General features: G+C 38.4%; 1 protein-coding gene across 1 annotated transcript in view; it reads right to left on the minus strand.

The window, feature by feature from the left end:
- GRID2 (glutamate ionotropic receptor delta type subunit 2) overlaps window positions 1-23,649 on the minus strand; it is a 1,630,498-nt gene extending 1,606,849 nt beyond the window's left edge. The window contains exon 1 of the mRNA XM_018049306.1: window positions 23,168-23,649. Coding sequence (XP_017904795.1) covers window positions 23,168-23,255 — 88 coding nt within the window. The 5' untranslated portion in view covers window positions 23,256-23,649. The remainder of the gene's footprint in view (window positions 1-23,167) is intronic.

Consider the following 24,882-nt stretch of genomic DNA (forward strand, 5'->3'; position numbering starts at 1 on the left):
CGTTGGGGCAGAAAGTCAAAATGACGTGACTGCCAGGTGACCCCCAAGCAGGACAATGGGAAGTTCCCTACCCACTTCTCCTGTCCTTGGAATGTATGTTCCACTTGCCTTCCGCCTCCCAGAGGCTGTTCCAAGGATATAGCCTTGAAATAGACATGTGGTGTTGAGGTTATGTGTACTAGGTATGTAACTGAACTCAGTTAAGGCCTCTGCTATGAGGAACTGAGACCAGCAAAGGCAAACAGGCATATCTCATTTTATTGGACTTCATTTTAGTAAACTTTGAAGGCATTATAGGGCTTTGTTTCTGTTTTTAATTTGCTCACGTCATTGTCTCTGTGTCACAATTTGGCAATTCTAACAAAAATGATAATATTTGATCTGTGATCTGTAATGTTTGATGTTACTATTGCAAAAAGACTATGACTCACTGAAGGCTAACATGATGGTCAGCAGTTTTTAGCAAGAAAATGCTTTTAGATTAAGGTACATACACTGTTCCCTTTTTAAGACAAAATGTTACTACACACTTAATAGACTAGTACAGTGTCAGGTAAACATAGCTTTTATATGAACAAGAATCCACATTCATGGACTTACTTTATAGTCATACTTGATTTGTTACAGTGGTTCTGAAATCAAAGCCACAGTATCTCCTAGGTATACTTGCAAACTTTTAAGATTCTAGGGAGTGGATGCAGCCACCCAAGACAAACCTATAACTAATCTCCCTTGCTTATCAACCTACCATCTAGCAATCTGCAGTGGACCGCTTTTTTTTTTTTCAGTCTCTCCCTGCCCTTAATAGAGTGGCTGCTACTGCTAAGTCACTTCAGTCATGTCCGACTCTGTGCAACCCCATAGACGGCAGCCCACCAGGCTCCCCCGTCTCTGGGATTCTCCAGGCAAGAACACTGGAGTGGGTTCCCATTTCCTTCTCCAACGCATGAAAGTGAAAAGCGAAAGGGAAGTCGCTCAGTCGTATCGGACTCTTAGCGACCCCATGGACTGCAGCCTACCAGGCTCCTTCGTTCATAGGATTTTCCAGGCAAGAGTACTGGAGTGGGGTGCCATTGCCTTCTCCAAATAGAGTGGCTAGTTTCATGTTAAACCAGAGGATTCCAAAATGTTTGAGAAGCAACAAGTATCCTCTAGATGAAGCAGGACCAGGGGGAAAATAAATTATTAAAATCTTAAATTTATGAAAGTGGCGCCAAAGGTAGGCAACCCAGTTCAATGATCCCTCCAAATACTATAGAAACACACCAGCTGTACTCTTTTAAGATATTATTGGAGTAAGTTGTTTTAGGACCTCTCTGGTAACTCAAATGGTAAAGAATCTGCCAGCAATGTACGAGATTCAGGTTCGATCCTGGGTCAGGAAGATACCCTAGAGAAGGGAAATGGCTGCCCACTCCAGTACCTTACAATCTGTTAGTACCTGCTGTACAGCAAAGTGAATCAGCTATACATACATATGTATTCATTTATTTTGAATAATCATAATTCTAAATATATAATGCAATAAAGTCTTTTTTCACTAACGAACTTTTAAATTAAAATTAATTTGTGGATTTTACATTCAGGGTTCTATACTAACTGTGCTGATTTGGTCTCAAATGCCCAAATAATTTATTGACCTTTAATCAGTTATAAACCTGTGGAGCTGGCTCTATTGATTAAACCCACATTAACAGGTCAATTTTAGAAGACAAGTCTACTTTAACTGTAAAATCAACAATTACTAAATCAGTACCGATATGCAAAATGGCCAGGATAATTAAATGCTAACCAAATCACCATGACCTCTCTTTTCCTTTATTTTCTCATCAGCGCACAATTTTTCTCACAGAATTATTTTCCATAAGCACAGGACATGCAAAATAAACATTTCAGCACAGTAAATATTAGGAAGGTAAGAAAGGAGTGGATGATGATATTAAAAAATTAGAAAGTAATTAAGTAACTGATGCACCGAACAGAGGAAAACAACAGAATGGGAAAGACTAGAGATCTCGTCAAGAAAATTAGAGATAACAAGGGAACGTTTCATGCAAAGATGGGCTCGATAAAGGACAGAAATGGTCTGGACCTAACAGAAGCAGAAGATATTAAGAAGAGGTGGCAAGAAAACACAGAAGAACTGTACAAAAAAATATCTTCACGACCAAGATAATCACGATGGTGTGATCACTCACTTAGAGCCAGACATCCTGGAATGTGAAGTCAAGTGGGCCTTAGAAAGCATCACTACAAACACAGCTCATGGAGGTGACTGAATTCCAGTAGAGCTATTTCAAATCCTGAAAGGTGGTGCTGTGAAAGTGCTGCACTCAATATGCCAGCAAATTTGGAAAACTCAGCAGTGGTCACAGGACTGGAAAAGGTCAGTTTTTCATTACAATCCCTAAGAAAGGAAATGCCAAAGAACGCTCAAACTACTGCACAATTACACTCATCTCACATCCTAGCAAAGGAATGCATAAATTCTCCATGCCAGGCTTCAGCAATACGTGAACTGTGAACTTCCAGATGTTCAAGCTGGTTTTACAAAAGGCAGAGGAACCAGAGATCAAAATGCCAACATCCACTGGATCATGGAAAAAGCAGGAGAGTTCCAGCAAAACATCTATTTCTGCTTTACTGACTATGCCAAAGCCTCTGACTGTGTGGATCACAATAAACTGTGGAAAATTTTGAAAGAGATGGGAATACCAGACCACTTCACATGCCTCTTGAGAAACCCGTAAGCAGGTCAGGAAGCAACAGTTAGAACTGGACATGGAACAACAGACTGGTTCCAAATAAGAAAAGTATGTCAAGGTTGTAATTTGTCACTCTGCTTATTCAACTTATATGCAGAGTACATCATGAGAAACGCTGGGCTGGAAGAAGCACAAGCTGGAATCAAGATTGCCGGGAGAAATATCAATAACCTCAGATATGCAGATGACACCACCTTTATGGTAGAAAGTGAAGAGGAACTAAAAAGCCTCTTGATGAAAGTGAAAGAGGAGAGTGAAAAAGGTGGCTTAAAGCTCAACATTCAGAAAACGAAGATCATGGCATCTGGTTCCATCACTTCATGGGAAATAGATGTGGAAACAGTGAAGACAGTGTCAGACTGTATTTTGAGGGGCTCCAAAATCACTGCAGATGGTGATTGCAGCCATGAAATTAAAAGACGCTTACTCCTTGGAAGAAAAGTTATGACCAACCTAGATAGCACATTCGAAAGCAGAGACATTACTTTGCCAACAAAGGTCCATCTAGTCAAGGCTATGGTTTTTCCTGTGGTCATGTATGGATGTGAGAGTTGGACTGTGAAGAAAGCTGAGTGCTGAAGAATTGATGCTTTTGAACTGTGGTGTTGGAGAAGACTCATGAGAGTCCCTTGGACTGCAAGGAGATCCAACCAGTCCATTCTGAAGGAGATCAGCCCTGGGTGTTCTTTGGAAGGACTGATGCTGAAGCTGAAACTCCAATACTTTGGCTACCTCATGCAAAGAGTTGACTCATTGGAAAAGACCCTGATGCTGGCGGGGGGGGGGGGAGATTGGGGGCAGGAGGAGAAGGGGATGACAGAGGATGAGATGGCTGGATGGCATCACTGACTCGATGGACATGAGTTTGAGTGAACTCTGGGAGTTGGTGATAGACAGGGAGGCCTGGTGTGCTGCAATTCATGGGGTCACAAAGATTCGGACACAACTGAGTGACTGAACTGAAGTAACTGATTATTATTGTCTAGAACTGAGAATCAGAAAGTAATATGAGGTGATGATATTATGACTTTAATGATATAAAAAGTATAAAGTTTGTTGGATTTGAAAGAAGACTTAAAGAAGGGTTGTTTTTCAAAATGGATCCAAGCACCAAAATGATTATAAGCTTATAAACAACTTGAAAAAAAAATCTTTATTTTATGAAAGTTCTGAAGCAAAAAGAGAAAAAGGATTTAAAAATCATGTTTGTTTAAGGTGTTTTTTTTCATATTAAGCAAACAGCAAGTCTCTTTGAGTTTGTAAATAAGAATATAAATAACCCATATTTTCACAGATAGTTTTCCTCTCTCCTTGACATAATTGAGAAAATCAATTAACTCTAGCCTCGAGATATTTGGCAAATGTGCACAAAACAGAAATAAAATGTACAATTAATCACAACTATTTATGAAATTTTGAAGGAAAGCAGAGAAGGAAAAGGAAAACAAAGTTTTATTGAAAATTCATTCAGTCTTATTTTATTTTTTCCAATTTATCTTATATAATTTACTTTTCATTTGTCTCTTCATTATAGGGGGCTACATTTACATTTTACATATGAAAACAGTAAGGTTGAAAACATTGAAATAAACTGTCCAAGAGTGATTAGAAACCAACAATAAATACATGTACAGTGATAGTTTATTAGAGACAGAATTAACTTTTGTAAATTTTGAAGGAAACAGGTTCCAACTTGAGTCTCGTAGAGGAGAAGAGAGGAAAGATGCTGTGAGGAAGCAAGAGTGGAGTGCGTAGGCTGAGGAATAGGGTTTGGATCTGGGCTAGACTGCTGGGCTCTAAAATCTGGGAGAATTCCCAGAAGATGGTACATATACTTCCTGCCCCTAGTAGCTGTGAGAATAATTTCCCAACAACTGGGTTAGGTACCTCTCATATTGTATTAGCAAGCTTCAGAGGAATTAATTACAGCACTCTGAAGCAGTACAGTAGAGCACAGGTAAAATGGACCTTATGCTGACGAAAACAATTATCCAGTTCTACATAATCGGGCTATTTCTATCTCCTGGCCAATAGCCTACATTAATACTTCTTTGATGATGTGACTACAATTATATTTTTAGTAAAAATTATGCTTAATAGACTATTTAAAAATGCCTATCGATGCAGCATTCAACTCACTTAACCTTTCAATTTTCTCATCAGCAAAAGGACTCTGGACTATATACAATTTCTAACCTTCCTCCCAACTATAGAATCTATGATTATGCAATTTCTACACTGAAGATAACCTAAAGAACAGGGTCAGCCCAAGCCTAAAAACTGGCACTGAGAAAGAAACGAGGAAGGCTGCAGTCTTCTTTGGACACAGAGTGGGGAAAATGCTCTCAAAGCCAGTTCCACATGTGAAAATCACAGAAAGTAATAACCAGGGTGCCAAAAGTGAAGAAAAGAAGATAAGGTTTATATGAACTAGGCCATCAAGGGAAGAGCGAGAGTGTGAAGGTAAGAGGCCAATGCAGAGTATCACATGATCATTTCTTGAGGTAAAACTAGACTTCAGAACAGAGAAAAAGGAAAGGAAGTTTAAGAGAATCTAATGAATTTTACACCAAACTAACAGGTATACTTCTGACAGTGAAGTCTGTACAGGTTGAATCTATTAAACACTAGTTACAGTGTAATTAATTTAAAATCACAAGCCAATATTTTATGCTTATTCCCTCTAACAAGAAAACATTAAATATACACCTTTGAAACTTTAATTCTTAAGGCGATTCTCCTCTTATTTGGAGAGAATACCTCTTATTTGGTATTAATTTTAAGAATACCTCTTATTTGGTATATTTCCATAAAAATAAAACTTGTCAAAAACTTGTTTAGGTGATGCTTTTTTCTTTTAGGATGCAAAAATGAAGGAAATCTAAATCTTTGTTGTAAACTTTATGTTTCTGAGAACAATTCGCTCCATGTGAGAATGTGTCCTTTATGTAGTTTCAGAGACAAAACATCTGAGGTTAGGTGTGAACTGATACAATTGCCAATATCCAGGGAATTCTGTTAACAGCAGCAGTCAAACAGTAGTTAGGGAGAATAGATGCAGAAGAATAAAGGGAGTGATGACAGATACTAATGTCTGATATTTTAAAATTCAGTTAAATATGTTTGTCTGAACAAAGAGAACCTATACTTAGCTATTTTTCCTCTTTTCTGCTGTCCGTGGAGAAAAGTGGTCTAAGTAATTAAAAATAAAACAAAACCAAAACCTCCTTTAGATAAGGAATAATCAGTTGCTAAGACAGAACCACTGCCTATGGTGGCTGGACCAAATACAAACCAATCACATGCCTGCAGGTAGGGTTTTGAAATGAGTGCAGCCTTGTCCCTGGTCTGCCTCCAGTCAGCTCTAGTCTATCCCTTTCAACCCAGGGGAAATATTAATACTGTCATTTTCACTTTCAAAATACTCCCAGTTTGGATAATAAGTTACAAGATGACCCTATTCCAGATGAAAGGGTGTGGCTGGGCAAAACATAACTAAACATCAGCATCAGTGATAACAACATGTTAGCAACCTATTTCATGTAATTTGAGAGGGAAATGTCACCTTTGAAGAATACTTAAGCTTAAATTCAATTACTTTAATAAAAACTTTCAACTTTGATTAATATGCTGTAAAAAAGCATAGAGCCTGAATTACTATTTTAGGAACAGAGGATAAACAGGGAACCCTGTCTAATGTCAGGCATGGGATCCATTTTCTAATGCACAACCAGGACACTGACTAGCAGTATAGTTAAATTGCAAGTTATAGCTCCTTAAGTATGAATACTATTTGCATAGTCCATAAATTCATATTTTAAACATTACAACAGCTTATCCTTATAACCAATGAAGTGGAGAGGAAGCAGAAGCAGGAACATTTGAGATGATGGTGAAAGTCTCATTACTTATCCAAAGACTTCAAGCTGTGAAGTGGCAAAGTGAACAAAACATGATTTGAATATATACCTCTGACATCAAATTGAGTGCTTTTATTTTTGGTACTATACAAAAATGACCCTTTAAGAAACAAAAATTACCAATCATTGCAATTTTTAATAACTGAACTGACTCAGGTTATCCTTCATTGATTTTATATTTTTCATCCCTTGGTCTTCCCTAAAGCTAATAACAGAGCCTGAGAGCAAGACTGAGAAATGCCAGCAGCCTTCCTGCCCACTGGAGCACTCCATTTTCCATCCTTAGTTCTCACACACTTGATCAGCTTACTAAAAACAAAAAAGAGCAAGATGACAAAATTAAGTTCAAATAATATCACACCTAAGTACATATTATATAAACAGCCTGAAAACCTAGACTCTAGACAGAGAGACAGAAAGAAGACTGGCTGATCTGGATCTACTCCATTCCACTCTTCAGTTCAACCAGTGTTTTTACACACATGCAGACACACTGCTTCTGCTTTCACATTTTCCTGACTGCAGATACATGTTTTCAAACATTTCTTATCTGAGAACACAGATCCTTAACCATAAAACAGACTTCTGAGACACTTATAAATGAGGCCTGAAGTCTCAACAAGATCCCTCTAGTCCCATTTCAGGCTTTTCTTCACCATCCTAGAAGGACAATTTCCCCCCCTTCAGCTAATTGTGTGTAGATAACATGTAATTAAAGGATACACAATTTTATGGAAATACTTTAACCCTTCCATGTAATTCTGTGAATTTATATAATGAGATTCTACTTGCATTATGAAACCAAAAAAGCAATCATGCACAAGTAATTTAAATTATATTTTTATTTTACTTTGATAATATATCATCAAAGATCACTGCATTTTAAAGTTGTTTTGATTGGAAATGGGTATCAAATAAATTAATAGCACTAGTCTCTTAATATTGGTCCCAGACCTTGATTAAAAAGATGTACAGTCATATTATGAAATGAGATATTAAGATATATATTTTTTTAAATCAGTAATATCATTTAGAAGAAATAATTCTGAACTGTCAAATAAGTATATACAGAAACTAAGAATCATAAGGCCCTTATGCAGAAATATTATTTTCTGAATGTAAATAGTTGAAAATTATTTTAAACAATTCACATATTAAATAGGAAATAACATTATGGGCATTGGATCTGAGGGAAAAGTTAAAAAAGAATGACCAGAAAAACACTGTTACCGTTTTTAGATCAAAACAGAATTGATCACTATGGAGAATGGCTTTTTTTTCCTACATTTGAGGCAGGAAGCGGGAGGGTATTGGGAAGCTGCTGTCTGGGATATAACACTTCACAATCATGCCAAAATAATTTTGAATTCAGTCCAAACTCAAGCTTCTTTCCTCTTTCTCGGTCTCCTGTGTTGGTGAACAGCACGAGCATCCACTAAGTCACTCAAGATAGTACTTGAGAATGATGTTAGACTTTCCTCTTTTACACCCACTTCTAAAGAATGACTGGAGAAGGAAATGGCAACCCATTGCAGTGTTCTTGCCTGGAGAATCCCAGGGACAGAGGATCCTGGTGGGCTGCCGTCTATGGGATCAAACAGAGGTGGACACGACTGAAGCAACTTAGCAGCAGCAGCAGTACATGGATTCGGAGAAAGAAATGGCAACCCACTCCAGTATTCTTGCCTAGAGAATTCCATGGACAGTGGAGCCTGGTGGGGTGCTGTTCATGGGGCTGCACAGAGCCAGACATGACTGAAGCGACTCAGCATGCATTGGAGAAGGAAATGGCAACCCACTCCAGTATTCTTGCCTGGAGAATCCCAGGGACAGGGGAGCCTGGTGGGCTGCCGTCTATGGGGTCTCAAAGAGTGGGACACGACTGAAGCAACTTAGCAGCAGCAGCAGCAGCAGCAGAAAGTAAAGAATGACGAGTTGATAAATTATTCTCCTCTCTAAGCAAATTCTCCTCTCCATTCCCATTTGCAGGGGCTGGGCACAACCCTTCACCAAGAATCACCCAGAGTACTGCCAAAGTCTTCTCTGGCCTCCATCTACCACACTACCACTATAAACAGCTTATAACACAAAGCTAGACATCTCTTGGCCTAAGTTTTTTTGTGTGTTTTTTTTTAATATAAATTTTTTATTTTAATTGGAGGCTAATTACTTTTCAGTATTATATTGGTTTTGCCATACATCAACATGAAGCCACCACAGGTTTACACGTGTTCCCCATCCTGAACCCCCTCCCACCTCCCTCCCCGTACCATACCTCTGGGTCATCCCAGTGCACCAGCCCCAAGCATCCAGTATCATGCATCAAACCTGGACTGGCAATTCGTTTCATATATGATATTATACATGTTTCAATGCCATTCTCCCAAATCATCCCACCCTCTCTCCCCCACAGAGTTCGAAAGACTGTTCTATACATCTGTGTCTCTTTTGCTGTCTCACATACAGAGTTATCGTTACCATCTTTCTAAATTCCATATATATGTGTTAGTATACTGTATTGGTGTTTTTCTTTCTGGCTCACTTCACTCTGTATAATCGGCTCCAGTTTCATCCACCTCATTAGAACTGTTTCAAATGTATTCTTTTTAATGGCTGAGTAATATTCCATTGTGTATATGTACCACAGCTTTCTTATCCATTCATTTGCTGATGGACATCTAGGTTGCTTTCATGTCCTGGCTATTATAAACAGTGCTGCGATGAACACTGGGGTACACGTGTCTCTTTCAATTCTGGTTTCCTCAGTGTGTATGCCCAGCGGTGGGATTGCTGGGTTATAAGGCAGTTCTATTTCCAGGTTTTTAAGGAATCTCCACACTGTTCTCCACAGTGGCTGTACTAGTTTGCATTCCCACCAACACTGTAAGAGGGTTCCTTTTTCTCCACACCCTCTCCAGCATTTATTGCTTGTAGACTTTTGGATCGCAGCCATTCTGACTGGCGTGAAATGGTACCTCATTGTGGTTTTGATTTGCATTTCTCTGATAATCAGTGATGTTGAGCATCTTTTCATGTGTTTGTTAGCCATCTATATGTCTTCTTTGGAGAAATGTCTATTTAGTTCTTTGGCCCATTTTTTGACTGGGTCGTTTATTTTTCTGGAATTGAGCTGCAGGAGTTGCTTGTTTATTTTTGAGATTAGTTGTTTGTCAGTTGCTTCATTTGCTTTTTTTTTTTTTTTTTTTTACAGAATTACTGTAGACCTCATAGGGATCTTCCTAACTTTCAGACTCCTCTCTTGCCGTATCCTTCACTGTAACAAGGCTTCTTCCACAGGTTTCTTCCAAATGGAATTGCTTACCATTTCCCTCTCTTGCCAGACTACAACTCCACAGCTTTGGCCACATGTTCCTGCTTGCTTTCTCATGACAAGGGTGAACAGATTTTCCTTTCCATGAGGGTCAATGTATAAGGTAGAATAACTTACAAAGACCACCTTTTTTCCCCATTCAAACTGAAAATAGTTGAGTCCCATTTATATATATTAATGAACACTATATATCCCTGTGCTTCATAACTATTTTTTAAGTACAATATATTCAAATGTTTCCTTAAAAGGTGGATAATGTAGCATCAGCTAGAAACCAACTGGGAATATACAATACAGATATTCAGTATTCAATTTATATTGATGCACAGTCAATCCAACACAGTTTTTGCAAAATTATCTAAACTATTTAAGAAGTAAATACTAATATCCATATTTTCTCTGTAAAAAAGTCATTGTAGACATGGCACTTTGAACTGAGCTAATCCCTGGGGTCTTGGCTATCAGCAGCATTACCCCTAAAGGACATTCTTTTCCCAATAATAATATTTTTCATCCTGCTCCAAGACTGTCATTCAGAGCATTCTTCCTTGGTGGCCTGGAAGCTTCATTCCTCTTATAATCTCAGCAGCCAAGAGCAAGTTCTACCCTTAAAATCTGGGCAATATTTTGAGAAAATAAAACGATTTCTTCTCAGCAAGCCTGTGCATATGAGCATTCAGGGGCTGATTTTCCGGTTTATGGATTATCTAAAACCCTTTGCTCCTTCCTTGCTTTTGGCCATTTTACTGCTCATTAGCATTGCTACTGAAGGGTAGACAGGAAAAATAAAAGAAAGAATCAGAGCAGCCAGTTTTGCTATTTATTAACCACTTATGAACCACAATAAGAACTCTTGTGGAGAAAAATAGAAATATTGGAGAGTTAGTATTCAAACCGTTAATTTCAATTTTCAATGTTTGTCCTATTCTCAATGATATCCACAATTAAAAGCTGGCATAAATATGTTTTCCCAACAATCCTTACTTGATTTGTAAAGTTAACTAGTTTTACTTCTTTTTTTTTTTTTGGAAATTTTTCTTCTTTTATTAGCTATAGTATAAAATTGTCATTTTCACTGAGAAGGTTAGTATACATTAGAAGAAAATACCAATTAGTAATACAAGATAATAGTATACTAATAACTCTAAAAGAAAACAATAAATGTAATTTAATTTCTCCATACCCAAGAAACCAAGCTTAATAATATGATATATGGCATTAAATTTAGAAAGAATTTCATTCATTTTGTTAATTACAATATAGACTGAAAGTTGCTCAGTTGTGTCCAACTCTTTGCAACCCCATGGAATTTTTAGGCCAGACTACTGGAGTGGGGAGCCTTTCCCTTCTCCAGAGGATTTTCCCAAACCAGGGATCAAACCCAGGTTGTCTGCATTACAGGCATATTCTTTACCAGCTGAGCCACAAGGGAAGGCCAATTACAAGATAACTAGATCTAAAAGCCATCTCCTCTTTTACTTGACGTAAAAGCATAACTACTGATATCCATAGAAGGAAAAAAAGGAAAAGAGGTAAAAATAACAGAGACTTTCCCTTAGCTCTGACTATGGCATGACTGTTTTGACTGTGTAACCTATGTTTTACAACAAGGTTAATAATTAGCCATCATGAAGCTGAGGAAAGAGATTTCTATTATAAATGAAGACTTTATACAGGTGGCAATCTCCTTATCCCATCCATATATTTTTTCTGAAATATGTTTGCTTTATAGCAACTTAAGGGCAACATAATGGTGGCATTTAGTGAATTATCACATATTCCAATGCCATAATAGACCAGTCATCCAATGAGTCCTAAATTGCTCTACATTCAGTCTCCAAAGTATTATCTCAGAAAGCACATATACTTCAAAATTCTTAAAGGATGGGAAGCATGTCTTATGTGTGTATATTACTGGCTTAGTCGTGTCCGACTCTTTGCAACCCTACGGTCTGTAGCCCGCCAGGTTCCTCCGTCCATAGGATTCTCCAGACAAGAATACTGGAATGGGTTGCCATTTCCCTCTCCAGGGATTCTTCCCAACCCAGAGATCAAACCTGGGTCTCCCACATTGCAGGCAGATTTTTTACCATCTGAGCCACCAGGGAAGCCCAGGTCTTACATGAATACATATTGAACTGTGTACACAATAGGTGTTCAGTAAGCACTGAATCAAAAAATTCACATAGTTTTCTTGTAACATTTAAAATGTTTTTTTTCTGCAAATAGAATATGAGGATGTAGATCATGATTTTTCTGCTTGAAAATAATGAATTATAAAAAAATGTACAAAACCCAACATGACTGCACCACCAGGAAACCAAAGAGTAATCCCTCTGAAGTCTGGGCATGAATCACCTTGCACACTAATCACTTGTTAATTTTTTTTCTTTCACAATTTTTTTAAGTACAAATCTGTAATGGTTTGTATAAAGGGCATGCCTCCCTTGGGCTATGCTGAGAGTTGCTGGTATTTCTAAGAAGAAAACTCACTATTTTCTGTTACCACCTTCAAAGAAATAGCAAAGAAGAAATCTGGGCTGAAGAGCAAGATAGTAATTGCCACTACACCACTAACATAATTGTGTTGATTGTCAGATTGCAGAAATTATAGAAGGAAGATTCAGTCTTTCAGATTTCAATTCACCATGAACTATATGCCACAGAACAATAGAACTCTCTTGTCCCAATTTAGTTCCAAAGGTATTACCTAGCCTACAATTTTTAGGATAATAAGCCCATCTAAAATGTGCTCCTGGTGGGGCCTGTCATTTTAATGATGTCAAGGTTAAATATACTAAGCACGTCAGCATTTTAGGGGCTCATTCCAAATTAAATTTGAATTTAAATCTGTTAAGCATTTCTTTCACACGATTATATTTCACCACCCAGGAAGGCAAGAACTAGCAATTTTAAAATATCTTTTGATGTTATATACTTCATTAATCATATTCCTCAGCTCCAGCTTGCCCTCTTTATCAGTCATTGCTGTGCCCAAACCACAGGACTCCTATCCCCTCACTGTTCATGTATTTTATGCTTATACATCAATAGATGTAACCAAGCAGAAACAAACATGTGATAGTCACATTACATTGTTTCCATAAGACAAATGTTTCTATAGAGGAGATACCACTATAAATGACAAAGAACACAGAAAAATAAAATGCATCTGTTATTGGCATTCTTATTTTAATATAAATATTCTTATTTTACTTAAAAAATCAATACATAACTTATGTGTATTAGTAGGAGACCAGTAAAAGAACTGAGATTCATTTTCAGAAGGCTGAATTCTGAGGTTAGAAAATGTGGAACATTTTCTTTCCTCATTTTCACCTATGACTAAAGATCTGCCAGCTATGGTATAGCACAAATAGAAGTGAAAGTTCCATAAAAGGAAATATTTAAATGTGTTACTGAAAATTAATATCATATGGATTTATCTATTTAACTTCCATGTGGCAATATGTACTGCCTTATGAAAAAACTACACTCAATAATGGTTCCAAAATGATTTAAGTAAATTGAATGCATAATAAAATTTACTTAGGGAAACTTTTATTCAATTCAAATGTGTCTATTATAATGAGAGGCTTTTATGCTATCTTACTGTTATTTTAATGCCATTTATATAGGAAAATAGTGTGTCCCTAAAATTAGCAAATACTAAAATACAAAATGTTGATTCTACTTGTAATGGTATATCAATGCTCCATAAAATATAATACATTCATAATTTCAGGTAAAAAAATTTTTGTCTAAATTTGAGTGCTAATATGGGAAACTACATGAAGCAAAACTGCAGAACAACTGATTCTGTTTCAGAGAGGACATATTAATATAAGTTTCTTTGTCTAATTCCACTGGCATTGTCCCAGTATCACTTGACCAGAGATTACAAAACTAAAGCAGCTTGCTTGGGGCAGGTGCATGGGGATGACCCAGAGAGATGTTGTGGGGAGGGAGGTGGGAGGGGGGTTCATGTTTGGGAACGCATGTAAGAATTTAAGATTCTAAAATTTTAAAAAAATAAATAAATAAAAAAAATAATAATAAAATAAAATAAAATAAAATAAAATCTGATCAAATAAAAAAAAAAACATAAACAACAATCAAAAACACAATGCTATTTGAATATGTGTTATCTAAATTCAAGAATCCAATAGGACTGAATTAAAATGAATATTTTATTTTGAATCCTCTTACTGAAAATTTTCTTATGATTTAAACTTAAAAAAAATTACTAACTATCCAAACTCTGATCATTAAAAATAAAATCCTCCCTTTACCTCATATTCCCTCTACTACCATACCCTTTTCTCCTTAAAGCAAAGCTCACTGAATTCCTCAAGTCCCATTAAGTCTTTGATTCCTTGCCAATCTGTATGTTGTCACTTCAGTGCACTGAAAGCAGCTTTGTCAAAGTCACTTTTGTCCTCAACACTTCTAAACCCAGTAGTCAAGTCTCAGATTTCATCCATAAAATTTGACAGAATTTCTGGTTTTCTCCTTGAAATACTTTCCTCACTTGGCTTACAGAACACACCACACTCCTAGCTTTCTTCTTGACTCACAGATCATACATCTTTCTCTCCTCCTAGATTCTCACTCTGACCTCTACATTTTGGAACACCCTTTGGTATATAGTCTTGGACCTCTTCTTTTTGCATAATTATTCCTTAAGTGTGCTATCCTCTCCCATTGCTTTAAAGATCATGTCTGTAATGATGAATTCTTAATGTGCAGCTTGAATTCCTAACTCCCCCCAAAATTCCAGACTAATGTAATCAATTACCAACTTAAATTCTCAAATTTGATGTCTAATAGAAATATCAAATATAATAAATGTAAATTTTGACTTTTATCTAAAACTTACCCATTGCCCCATATTTGCAATTTTAGTCACCAGCTTGCTTAGGCAAAATACTTCAGAAACCTCATTATTGTCTTTGGATTTTTCCCAGCAGAAGTTTCATTGGAAAATCCTATTTCTTTTATAAACTTCAAAATCCATCCACAATCTTAAACTGCTCAAATAATTCAGCAACCAACTATTAGAATAGTCCAGTTTAGTACTGTCAAGTGGTAGTACATAATAATGTTCCTATGACTACTTCAATCAGTTCAACCAAGCAGATATACTTATCTTTCTAAAACACAAAGTATTACATATCATGTGTTTGATCTCAACTCTCCAGAGGGCATCCTATATACTCAGATCTAAATACCATACCATGACTTATAAGCTATGATAGGATCTTCCCAATTTGCCTCTTAGACCTTATTTCCTTCTACTTTCTGCTTTGCTCTCTACACATTTGTTTCACACTGACTTTTAAGATGTTCCTTAAAAGAATTAAGCAGATTCCTTAGTGTCTTATCTCAGGGCAGTTGCCTTTGCTATGCCCTCTGGCTGAAATCCTATTTCATCAGATACCCACATGGCTAATTTCCTTTTTTGGAATCAAGTCTCTGCTCCAATAATCATCTCTTCAGGAGGTCTTACCAGACCACCCTACTCAAAATACAGTGCCATTCCTTCATTTTTCTCAAAAGCATTTATCACTACCTGACATTATAACATGCATTGCTACCCCCATGAGAATGCAATTACTTAATTATAAGGGCATATTAGTTTACTTGTTCCACATTTTAAATCCAGGACCTAAAAAACAGTCGTTCTTAGAGAACAGGTCCAGAAAAAATGTCTGTTGGATGATATACTATTCTCCCAAAGAGCATACATACTGCATATTGATAATAATATACACCTTACCCTGTGGGTTTAGGGAACTAACTTAAAGAATTATAATGATTTTGATAATGAAGCAATCACCTTTTCAAGATTTCTTGGGAAAAATCAAGTATTCAGAGCAATAAAATAAAATTCAGAGCAATAAAATTATTATTTTAAAAATTACTTTGGGGATGAAGAAAAAAATTACATCTGGGGATGAAGAAAAATTTAACAATTGCTTTAATAAAATTAACAACAATCTTTTTTCATGAATAGAAATATCTGTTAATAAGGATCTTGATTACAGAGTGATTGTAAAATGTTTCACACACAGGGAGGCTTTTTGTGTGCTCCTTGTGCTTGCCTCTGGCTTCCTTCTATTCACTCAGGAAGGCTTTCAATGAGTCAACCCAGCCTCAGCTTCACACTGACAACCATTTCGTGAACAACAGTAGGGTAAAAGCAGGAATACCTGGGGCAGGAACCCAAAACGATGAAGAACACTGAAGAAACACTGGCTATTTCTTTTATACACTACATTTTTGAGTGGCGCCAAATGCATTCTAATATTCCTGATGCACTTCGACTCAGTAAATTCTAAGGGCTCCAGTAGTCCCTGCTGGTTAGAACATGACTACTCACTCCTCCAGTCATCCTGAAAGTACACTAGTATTGTGGGATATACTAGCACTGTATGTAACATCTTAATGCTAACCCTAGAGAAAACAAACACAAAATGTAAAATAAGAAAACAAACCCAGATCTCTCTTCCGATACTGAAGTTATCTAGAATATCTGATTAACAAATATACAATAATTCTTGTTCATACCAAAAATATCTTCATATTAAAAGTGAAAGTGAAGTCACTCAGCCGTGTCTGACACTTTGCAACCCTATGGACTGTAGCCTACCAGGCTCCTCCATCCATGGGATTTCCCAGGCAAGAATACTGGAGTGGATTGCCATTTCCTTCTCCAGGGGACCTTCCTGACCCAGGAATTGAACCTGGGTCTCCTACATTCTAGGCAGACGCTTTACCATCTGAGCCACCAAGGAAGTCATCTTCATATTAAGGGGCCCTTAATTTGAAGGTTTAAGGTTCTGTGCTCCACCTAGTTCCCCTTGTATTTTTTTTTTAATTCACTCTAAACCTAACTATTAAAAATGGCTGTTTGAACCACACTTGACTGTATCTCTTCTGAAATATAGCAATTTGTCTTCATTTTAGGTCATGTAATTGTAGAGCTTAAATGAACATTAATCTAAAGCTTGTTTTAGGGTTAATAAAACAAGGACTAAAGAAAATAAATAGCTTCCCAATATAGTTCAATAAGTTATTGGTAAAACTGGTACTTAACCCTAAACCCTCAAAATTCTAATCCAGAACACTTTTTACTGTCTTATATCCTCCTTCTGTTTTTCACATTTTCTAAAATTTCTGTCCACATCCAAATGCTAAAATTCACCAATTGAAATGACCTAACTCCACAGATGCCTTCTTAATAACCAATCCCAGAATTACTCTAGTCTTTTTTCCCCTTATCCTTCAGATATCCATCTGATCACTTTTTACTATGAATTTTAATAATATATTATTCCAACTAGTTTATTAAATATTGGCACAGGGCAAGGTCTAACATAATATGATAAACTGTTCATTCATTTAACCCAGTATTCCATTCTCTAATTATGTGATTTGCCAACATTAAAACTAATGTATCAGGTCAAAGTTGACCTTAGTTTCATTCTCTATTAGTCTTAATAATAGGATATGCCAGAAGAAAGATTTTGCCTCTCAAACAAGTCAAATAAACAGGAAAATTTCTACTTGATAATAGACACTGGTTTTATATTAGCACACAAACCTGATGGTGCTTGTGGTAGTGGTAGTTGTGATGGTGGTGGTATGTGTGTGGAAGAAATTGATATAATACATAAAACTTAATATTTCCCATGGCAAAATTATCTGAAAATATACACAATCATTCACAAAATTCAATGGCTGACATATTTGTGCCCATTTTCTTTTTCACAGCTCTGTATGTGTTTCATGCTACAAACATCAATCAGTTTAGGACCCAAATTGTTTCCTAGGTAAGCAGTTACTAATGTCTGTTTGAAGAAGTGAAGTGAAGTTGCTCAGCCGTGTCTGACTCTTTGTGATCCCATGGACTGTAGTCTACCAGGCTTCTCTGTCCATGGGATTTTCCAGGCAAGAGTACTGGAGTGAGTTGCCGTAATGTCTGTTTAGACCAGCACTATTAAGCGTATTTACATACTATTTGGAATTTTAGTTTTTCCACAGATAGTCTTAGCATAAGAGTATATTTCTGCTGTATTTTAATTTTGTGAAAAATTTACACCACTAAATCCAGCAATCGAATCTAGAGAATATAGAATGTTGATATGCCCTAGAATTCAATTCTTACAAGAGTCAGTGATAGCATTTCTTTTTCTCATTTGAAAATAAAGACTACCTGTATCTTAGAGTATCACAATCCTAATTAAATGGCATCTTTTCCCTAAAATTAAAAATTCATGTGATTTTCAAGTAGGACTACAAAGGAACAGCTCAGAATGCAGTGACACCTAATGGCAAAATTATCTTTATAGGACCATAAAATGTAACTGCTAATAAACATTATATTTGTAGTCAAGCTAAGTATCGTTACCCAACAATATGCTATTGTCTGAAATATCATGAACATCTAATAGCAGTGCCAAATACTTTACTTTTTAATACTAAAGTACTGCATGCAAGTGAAGGAAAACAACCTTCTGCATTAAAATGTGGTTTTAAAATTACATATTTTTGAGATAAACTTGCACTATGGTGAACTTAGCCTTAATGATTAGAATTAAATATAATGCACCTTCCATTACTTTTAATAACCTCAGCTGGTTTATATTGTTAGATAAGTTGAAAGTTAATGATTTTGATTTTTATTCATATTTGAATTAAAATTTATAGGAGCTACTTATCAGATGTACATTTCACTTTGAGTGGAAAGCAAAGGTCCTCAGTGTAATGGCTTATTAATCATGTCACAGTTGATATTGTTGATTAATAACACTGTCTAACTTAATGCACATCTGAATTACACTTCAAATAACTGTATTATTGATACAAAAAAGTATACATTATAAAGTATACCCCAATTTTATATCCAGAAGCTACTTCTTAATAGTCTCTAGAAGTTTACAGTATAAGTTATCTATCACTTAGGGAGCAAACAACTATTGTAAATAATAAAAGAATAACTTAAATCACTGAAATATCTTATACAGTAGAGAGTTCTTGATTACTCCTGAAAGCTATCATTAACCAATGAAAATCATGTGAAGAATTGAAACAATTTGACAGAAGACACAGAACAACTTCTGGAAATGCCACAACATTCTCTATTTTATAAAATTGTCCTCAGTGCAGCAGTAATGAAAATTAATGCTTTAAACTTGCCATCAATTATATTTATAATGTTTATAATGTGGTGACACATTTTATTCACCCATCAGTTTTGTACTTTAAACTTTCTCATGATGAAAATATTCTGTGAATTGTCTTAGGCTTCTCAAACATGTCATAGTTGATGATTATTATCTCAAAGGACAAAGTATCATTTGCTTATGAGAAAAACATGCGTAAGTGCTTTATTTATATTCCCTTCTGGCATAAGGTATTTTACCATGATTGATAATAAAAATATGCTAGTGATTTTTGTAATATATGAATAAGTACACTGTTTGTGTTCCCTTGTAGAGATACGTAACTGAGGATGGCTCATCTCAATCAGTTCTGTGGGCACAGGAACCAGATAAGAAATGAGCACACATTAAACTATTAAAACATGAGATCCTCTGTATTAGATATGAAGCAAGACACAAACTGTGTGGTTGACTGGAAATGCCACCTAATCCCTGCTTAATTAAAGCAGTGCTCTAAACTCCTGTTGTGTTTAGGGAGTAAAGAGTGTAGGACGACTGATGTATGAAGAAAATAGCAGTCAGCGTGGCTAATCTCAAAGACTTTGGAGCTTTCTAGCTACATAAATCAGAGCGACTTTTGAATAGCCTCATAAAACACAATATCATTGCCATTCCACTCACGACTTTTTGGTTCTTCCTACAGAATGCAGATCATTAGGAAACTTCTAAGCAATCAAGTAATGTGAGTCTGATGAAATTACTCAATCAATGCTCAAGCTCAAAGTAGAAGCATAATTCAAAATTGCACAGTTTTTATATGTCAAAAGACCATTCCTTGTGGGAGGGGCAAAGAAGATCACAACTGGGGTGATGTATTTCGAAACACTGCATGTGCTGCATGTACACTTGTATTAAACAAGAATATTATAATTATCTTTAAAATATGATTTAACAGAAATTGAAAGTAATTACATTAGTTCACTTTGACTAATAAATACATTTTCATTTAAGTTAGAGTTTAACCATTATATCTCATCATTGCAGTGAACTAATATGCTCAAAAATATATGAATTTAAAATATACAATTGATTTTCTTAAAAAAAATACCTGCATGAAATAAAAACAAACAGGAAGAGATGGTTTTCATGCATACACTTTGGTTTATACCAAAAAGATTCAATATTTAAAGAACCTATTAGAGCAGTGTCTTTTTATCTTTCCAGCTCGCCTGAACTACATATTGCAGCTACTTTCTACCTGAACACATCACATGAGGCTGTGAGAACCTTTCATTTCTGCATATCTCTTTTTATCTATAGAGTTGAAATATTCACTTCCCCTCCAGTTTCATCACTTTTATCCCTTTAGTCCTAAAATATGTTTGCCATAAGCATATTTCTCACAATTAAATACTTAAATGAAGACTATCCCCCTAAAGATAATTATTTTTTCCTACTCAACCAAGTAAGTAAACTGATCCAAAGACTATTAACTGATACTTTAAAAATTTTGACATAGTCACTCAGTTTTTAATTTATTATAGTTTAGCTAGGATGGGGGTGGAAGAGAAAGGGGATTTTAACCTCTGACGTGCACATAAATTACACTTGATCATTTTTTTTTAATTTAGGAGGTAACATTTTTCAGTATGTTATAAAAGATATGAAGCATCTGAAACAACTATTAACTTGCTAGTTTCATGGCAATATTGGGTAGTCTATAAAGAAGGTAATTCTCTTGTGTAATGTACTAAATGAATTCAAGTCAAATTATCTGAGAAGTAACTATTTTGGTAGCATCAATATATACATTTAATGCATACAATCAGCTTTCTAAAGAAATCTCTAATTTGTACACAGTGACTTGGGGTGGCAGGTCAGGTTATAAATAAGTAAGCCATGCGATACTAACTGATAGAACTCAAGGGAAAAAATACAATAGTTGTGTTCTATTTTGAAACAAGTGACCAGACTGCATTGCAAGACAGTTTTCATCTGCTGGAGGACAGTAACAGCTGCAGGTGTTTGCAAGTAAAGTACTTATCGTGTAGACCACTGAATAAGCAATAAAATAACCATTTATCCACACCCTCGCTTCTGAGCAATGAAGAGCATAAGGCAGAAACTCCTAAACACAATGTGAATATAAAGGTACTGTGATAATATAAATGTGTTCCTGCTTCAGTCATTTACAACTGGATATAAATTAAATGTAAGTCATTTCTTTAACAGGAGGATACGTCATTTCTGAACTCTTTATCAGAACATTACTGAACCTCTCAATGAGGCCACAATTTCTCCCTGAAAAGTTCTAAACCCACAGGCACTGTTGCCCCCAGGCAAAATGTGATCTAGTAGGCAAGCTATCTAGTGATTAATTTACTAAATGACTACGTACAAGGTTTTCTGAACCCTGACCTTACTACTCGCACAGGGACCTATATGATTCTATTGATATAAACGATTGAGAATGGCAGACATGTTTACAAAGACAGCCTCTGGGACCAAGAGAGGGAGCCCCCTGGAGCTGAGGCTGGCCTCCATGCGTTCACACACCAAACAGAAATCCCTGGGTAAGGCAGACACAACCTCCACCTGCACCAGGTTCCCCTTTCAGGACGTAAGAGTGTGTGTGTGTGTGTGTGTGTGTGTGTGTGTGTGTTGGGGGAAAGGGGGAGTATGTGCGCGCGCGTGCGTGTCTGTGTGTGTTGCTCGGGGGAGGGCCAGAGAGACGGAATAGGGAGATGCTGCGACCCATCTGTCGCCTCAATTTGCAGACCATCAAACCGTGTGGACAGATAAAAGTCTTGTGCCCAGAAAAATTCCCCAAGAGGGGCCTCTCCTCAGCGCAGTAAATGAACCGCGCTGGCCCGCGGACGCGAATTTCCGAAAAGGAAATCATCGTATTAACGTAGAGAAGGCTGCAAGAGCCGGTCTCCGTTCAGCTCTCACGGATTAGCAAGTGAGAAGAGTTGGAGCCTGAAGCCGCGAGCGCGGTGCATGATAATGACGCGCAGCCCCCACCCGCGCCCGCCCCCGCGCCAGCGCCCGCCGCGGCCAGTCCCGGCCCGTCTGGTTGCCAATAGGTGGGGCCACAAGCATCTCCAAGCCGGCTCGGCGTCCTTCCCGGAGTCAGGCCACCCCGAGCCCCAGCGCCTTTGCTCTCGGCCTGGCGCTGCAACTCTCGAGTTGACGGCGAGGCGAGGCAGGTGTCTGCGAGGCAGCCCACGAGGGCAGCCCGCGCGCCTCTGCTCCCGCTTTTCCCCCGGCGCCGGAGGCCAATCTCGTCGCCGCGCCAGGCCCGGCGAGCGCGAGCTGGGTAGCGAGGTGCGCGGCTCCCGGTCCTCGGCGACACGGCCGCCGGCCCCTCCCGTTACGGTGGCGGCGACTCGGCGCGAGTACCGCAAAGCCGAGAGGACAGCAAGAAGAGCAGGAGGCTGGGGGCGCCGCCAGCACCCCGTCACCGCCGCACGCGCTGCGGCGAACGCGGCCCGCTCACGTTGCAAAACCACCTGTTCGATCCGAAGGGAGCTCTCGCCCACCCCCATCTCCCACCCCAGCTCTTTTCGCTCCGCAGATGACTCTCTGTTGCCCCCAATATAGATATATATATATTTTTTTTTTAATGGAGCAAATATACATCCGGGAAAGAATATGGAAGGTAGAGTCGATGAAACTTCCTTTCCTCACACACTGAGAAGCCCCCAGCGCTCCCCGGCACACACGCACGCTGAGGTAAATTGAGACCCCACGCATCCAGCCCACGCTCCACGATTCACCGCGAAACCACAGCACAAGTCCAGGTTCAGCATCCACATCCTTCCAGAAAACTGCACAAGTGTGAGGGAAGGGTAGCGGGAAGGGGCAATGAACCGAAGCCACGGCCAACGAGCCACACAGAGGGCGGAGAGGGGGAAGCAAAGGGAAAACGTCTGCGAAACCAAACGGTCAAAGTACCCACGGGCAGCACCAGCCCTTTCTTACCGATGTGAATGATCGAATCCGCATTCGCCGAGTCCCAGGTTCGAGACCACCAGACGGACAAAACCAAGAGCAAGGGGAAAACTTCCATCTCCTCCTAGGCTGATTCTCTTTTAGGATGGATTTTCTTTCAGTGTTAAAAATAAATATATAAAAGTCCAAAGAGTTTGAGGTCACGATAGTTTAGCACAAGCTTTTTCTTTTTTTCCCCCCCCTAAATTCCTATAACCAGACCAAAGCTTTTAATCGTCGCTGAGGAAGGCAGAGCAACAGAAAGAGCCCAGCCTGAGGAAACCTCCTTCGCGAAGCCGTGTCACTTGGAGGGGAATTTTGGCATCGCCAGAGTTGTTTGCAGTTTGGCTTTTTAAAAATGTATCCAGCCTCGTTGTTCTCGGGCAAGGGGGAGAGGCTGGAGCTCAGACCATCCCCATCGCTGTGCCGGGGCCGCGGGTCTCCGGTCCCAGCTCCGCCGCAACTTCCAACAGACCACCCCCCCCCGCAACCCCCCGCCTCACGCCGGATGTTCCCCTCCCCCTCCCCCCACCGAAAAAGCCCCCCTCCCCCCCGCCCCAACGGCCCGCGGAGAATCGCTGGTCTTCGCTGCCAAAATAAAATCTAAGTGGCAAGATTAGGAGATTCCGAGCGGAACAGCCAGATTCCAGTAGGGAGAGGAAAAAACCCTCTCCAAGAGGGGTAGTAAAAGTGAACTTCAAGGTAATGCAGATTTGTAATGCAGAGAAAATTCCCTTTCTGCGCGAGGCGGGAGCGGAGTTCGGCGAGGCGGGCCCGTGGAGCCGGTTCGCTGGGGCGCGGTGGCGGGGGAGTTGCGCCGGGTGCAAGCAGCGGGGCCGGGCCGGAGGAGGAAAGCTGCCGCGGGCTGCAGGATGCTTTTGGAGCGGTTCGCCTGGCGGGATGCAGGAAGCGAGCAAGGAGCGAGCCTGGCTGCTTCAGCACTAGACCCACGTTGCCTAGAAATGGATCACCTAGGAGAACGAGCGAGCCCGCGAGAGAGCGGTGCTATCAGGCGGAGAGAGGGGAAAACCGAGAGAGGAAGAGCTTCTCTCTAATAACCACCTCCTCCCCCTATCTGCAATACAAGGGAGAAACAAAATAGTGCTCTCATTTCCCTTGGAATCTTCAACCGGGACTGAGAAAAAGGCAGGACTCTAAGAGAAAAGACATTGAAGCCTTTTTTTTTTTCCTTATGGAGGTTAAAGCCAACCTTAAAAAGCCACCCCACTTATTTAACCTTGTTATTGCAATTCTCCAACAGGTATCAGACTTTTTCTAGTCTTTGCCTGGAATTAGTCACATCGGTTAAAAACAAATTAGGGACACCTGGTCACTAAGGGAAAAGGAGACCTAGAAAGCTCTTAATGAGATTTCAATTATAAAGTTATATATATATATATGAAAGGAGAGGGCGTGCTAATTACCTTTCATACAGTGATTTTTTTTTTCTGTCTCCAGTGTATTTTTTAGGCAGTCGGGATAGAAAAAAGATAAAGAAGATCTTGACATTTTAAAATTTTCATAATTACGTGAAACAGAAATACATACTTCAGTGAAACATTTGATGAAAACATTACATTAACTAGCTTGCCACAGACCTTGTATATTAATGCAGAACGAGGATGTTGGTTGCTTCTCCATGGAAAGAGCTGAGAAAGTACTGAATGACAATCTCCCAGTACCAGAATGAAAAGATTTTTTGCAAG

This window comes from Capra hircus, chromosome 6 (genome assembly GCF_001704415.2).
Source record: "Capra hircus breed San Clemente chromosome 6, ASM170441v1, whole genome shotgun sequence".
NCBI lineage: Eukaryota > Metazoa > Chordata > Mammalia > Artiodactyla > Bovidae > Capra > Capra hircus.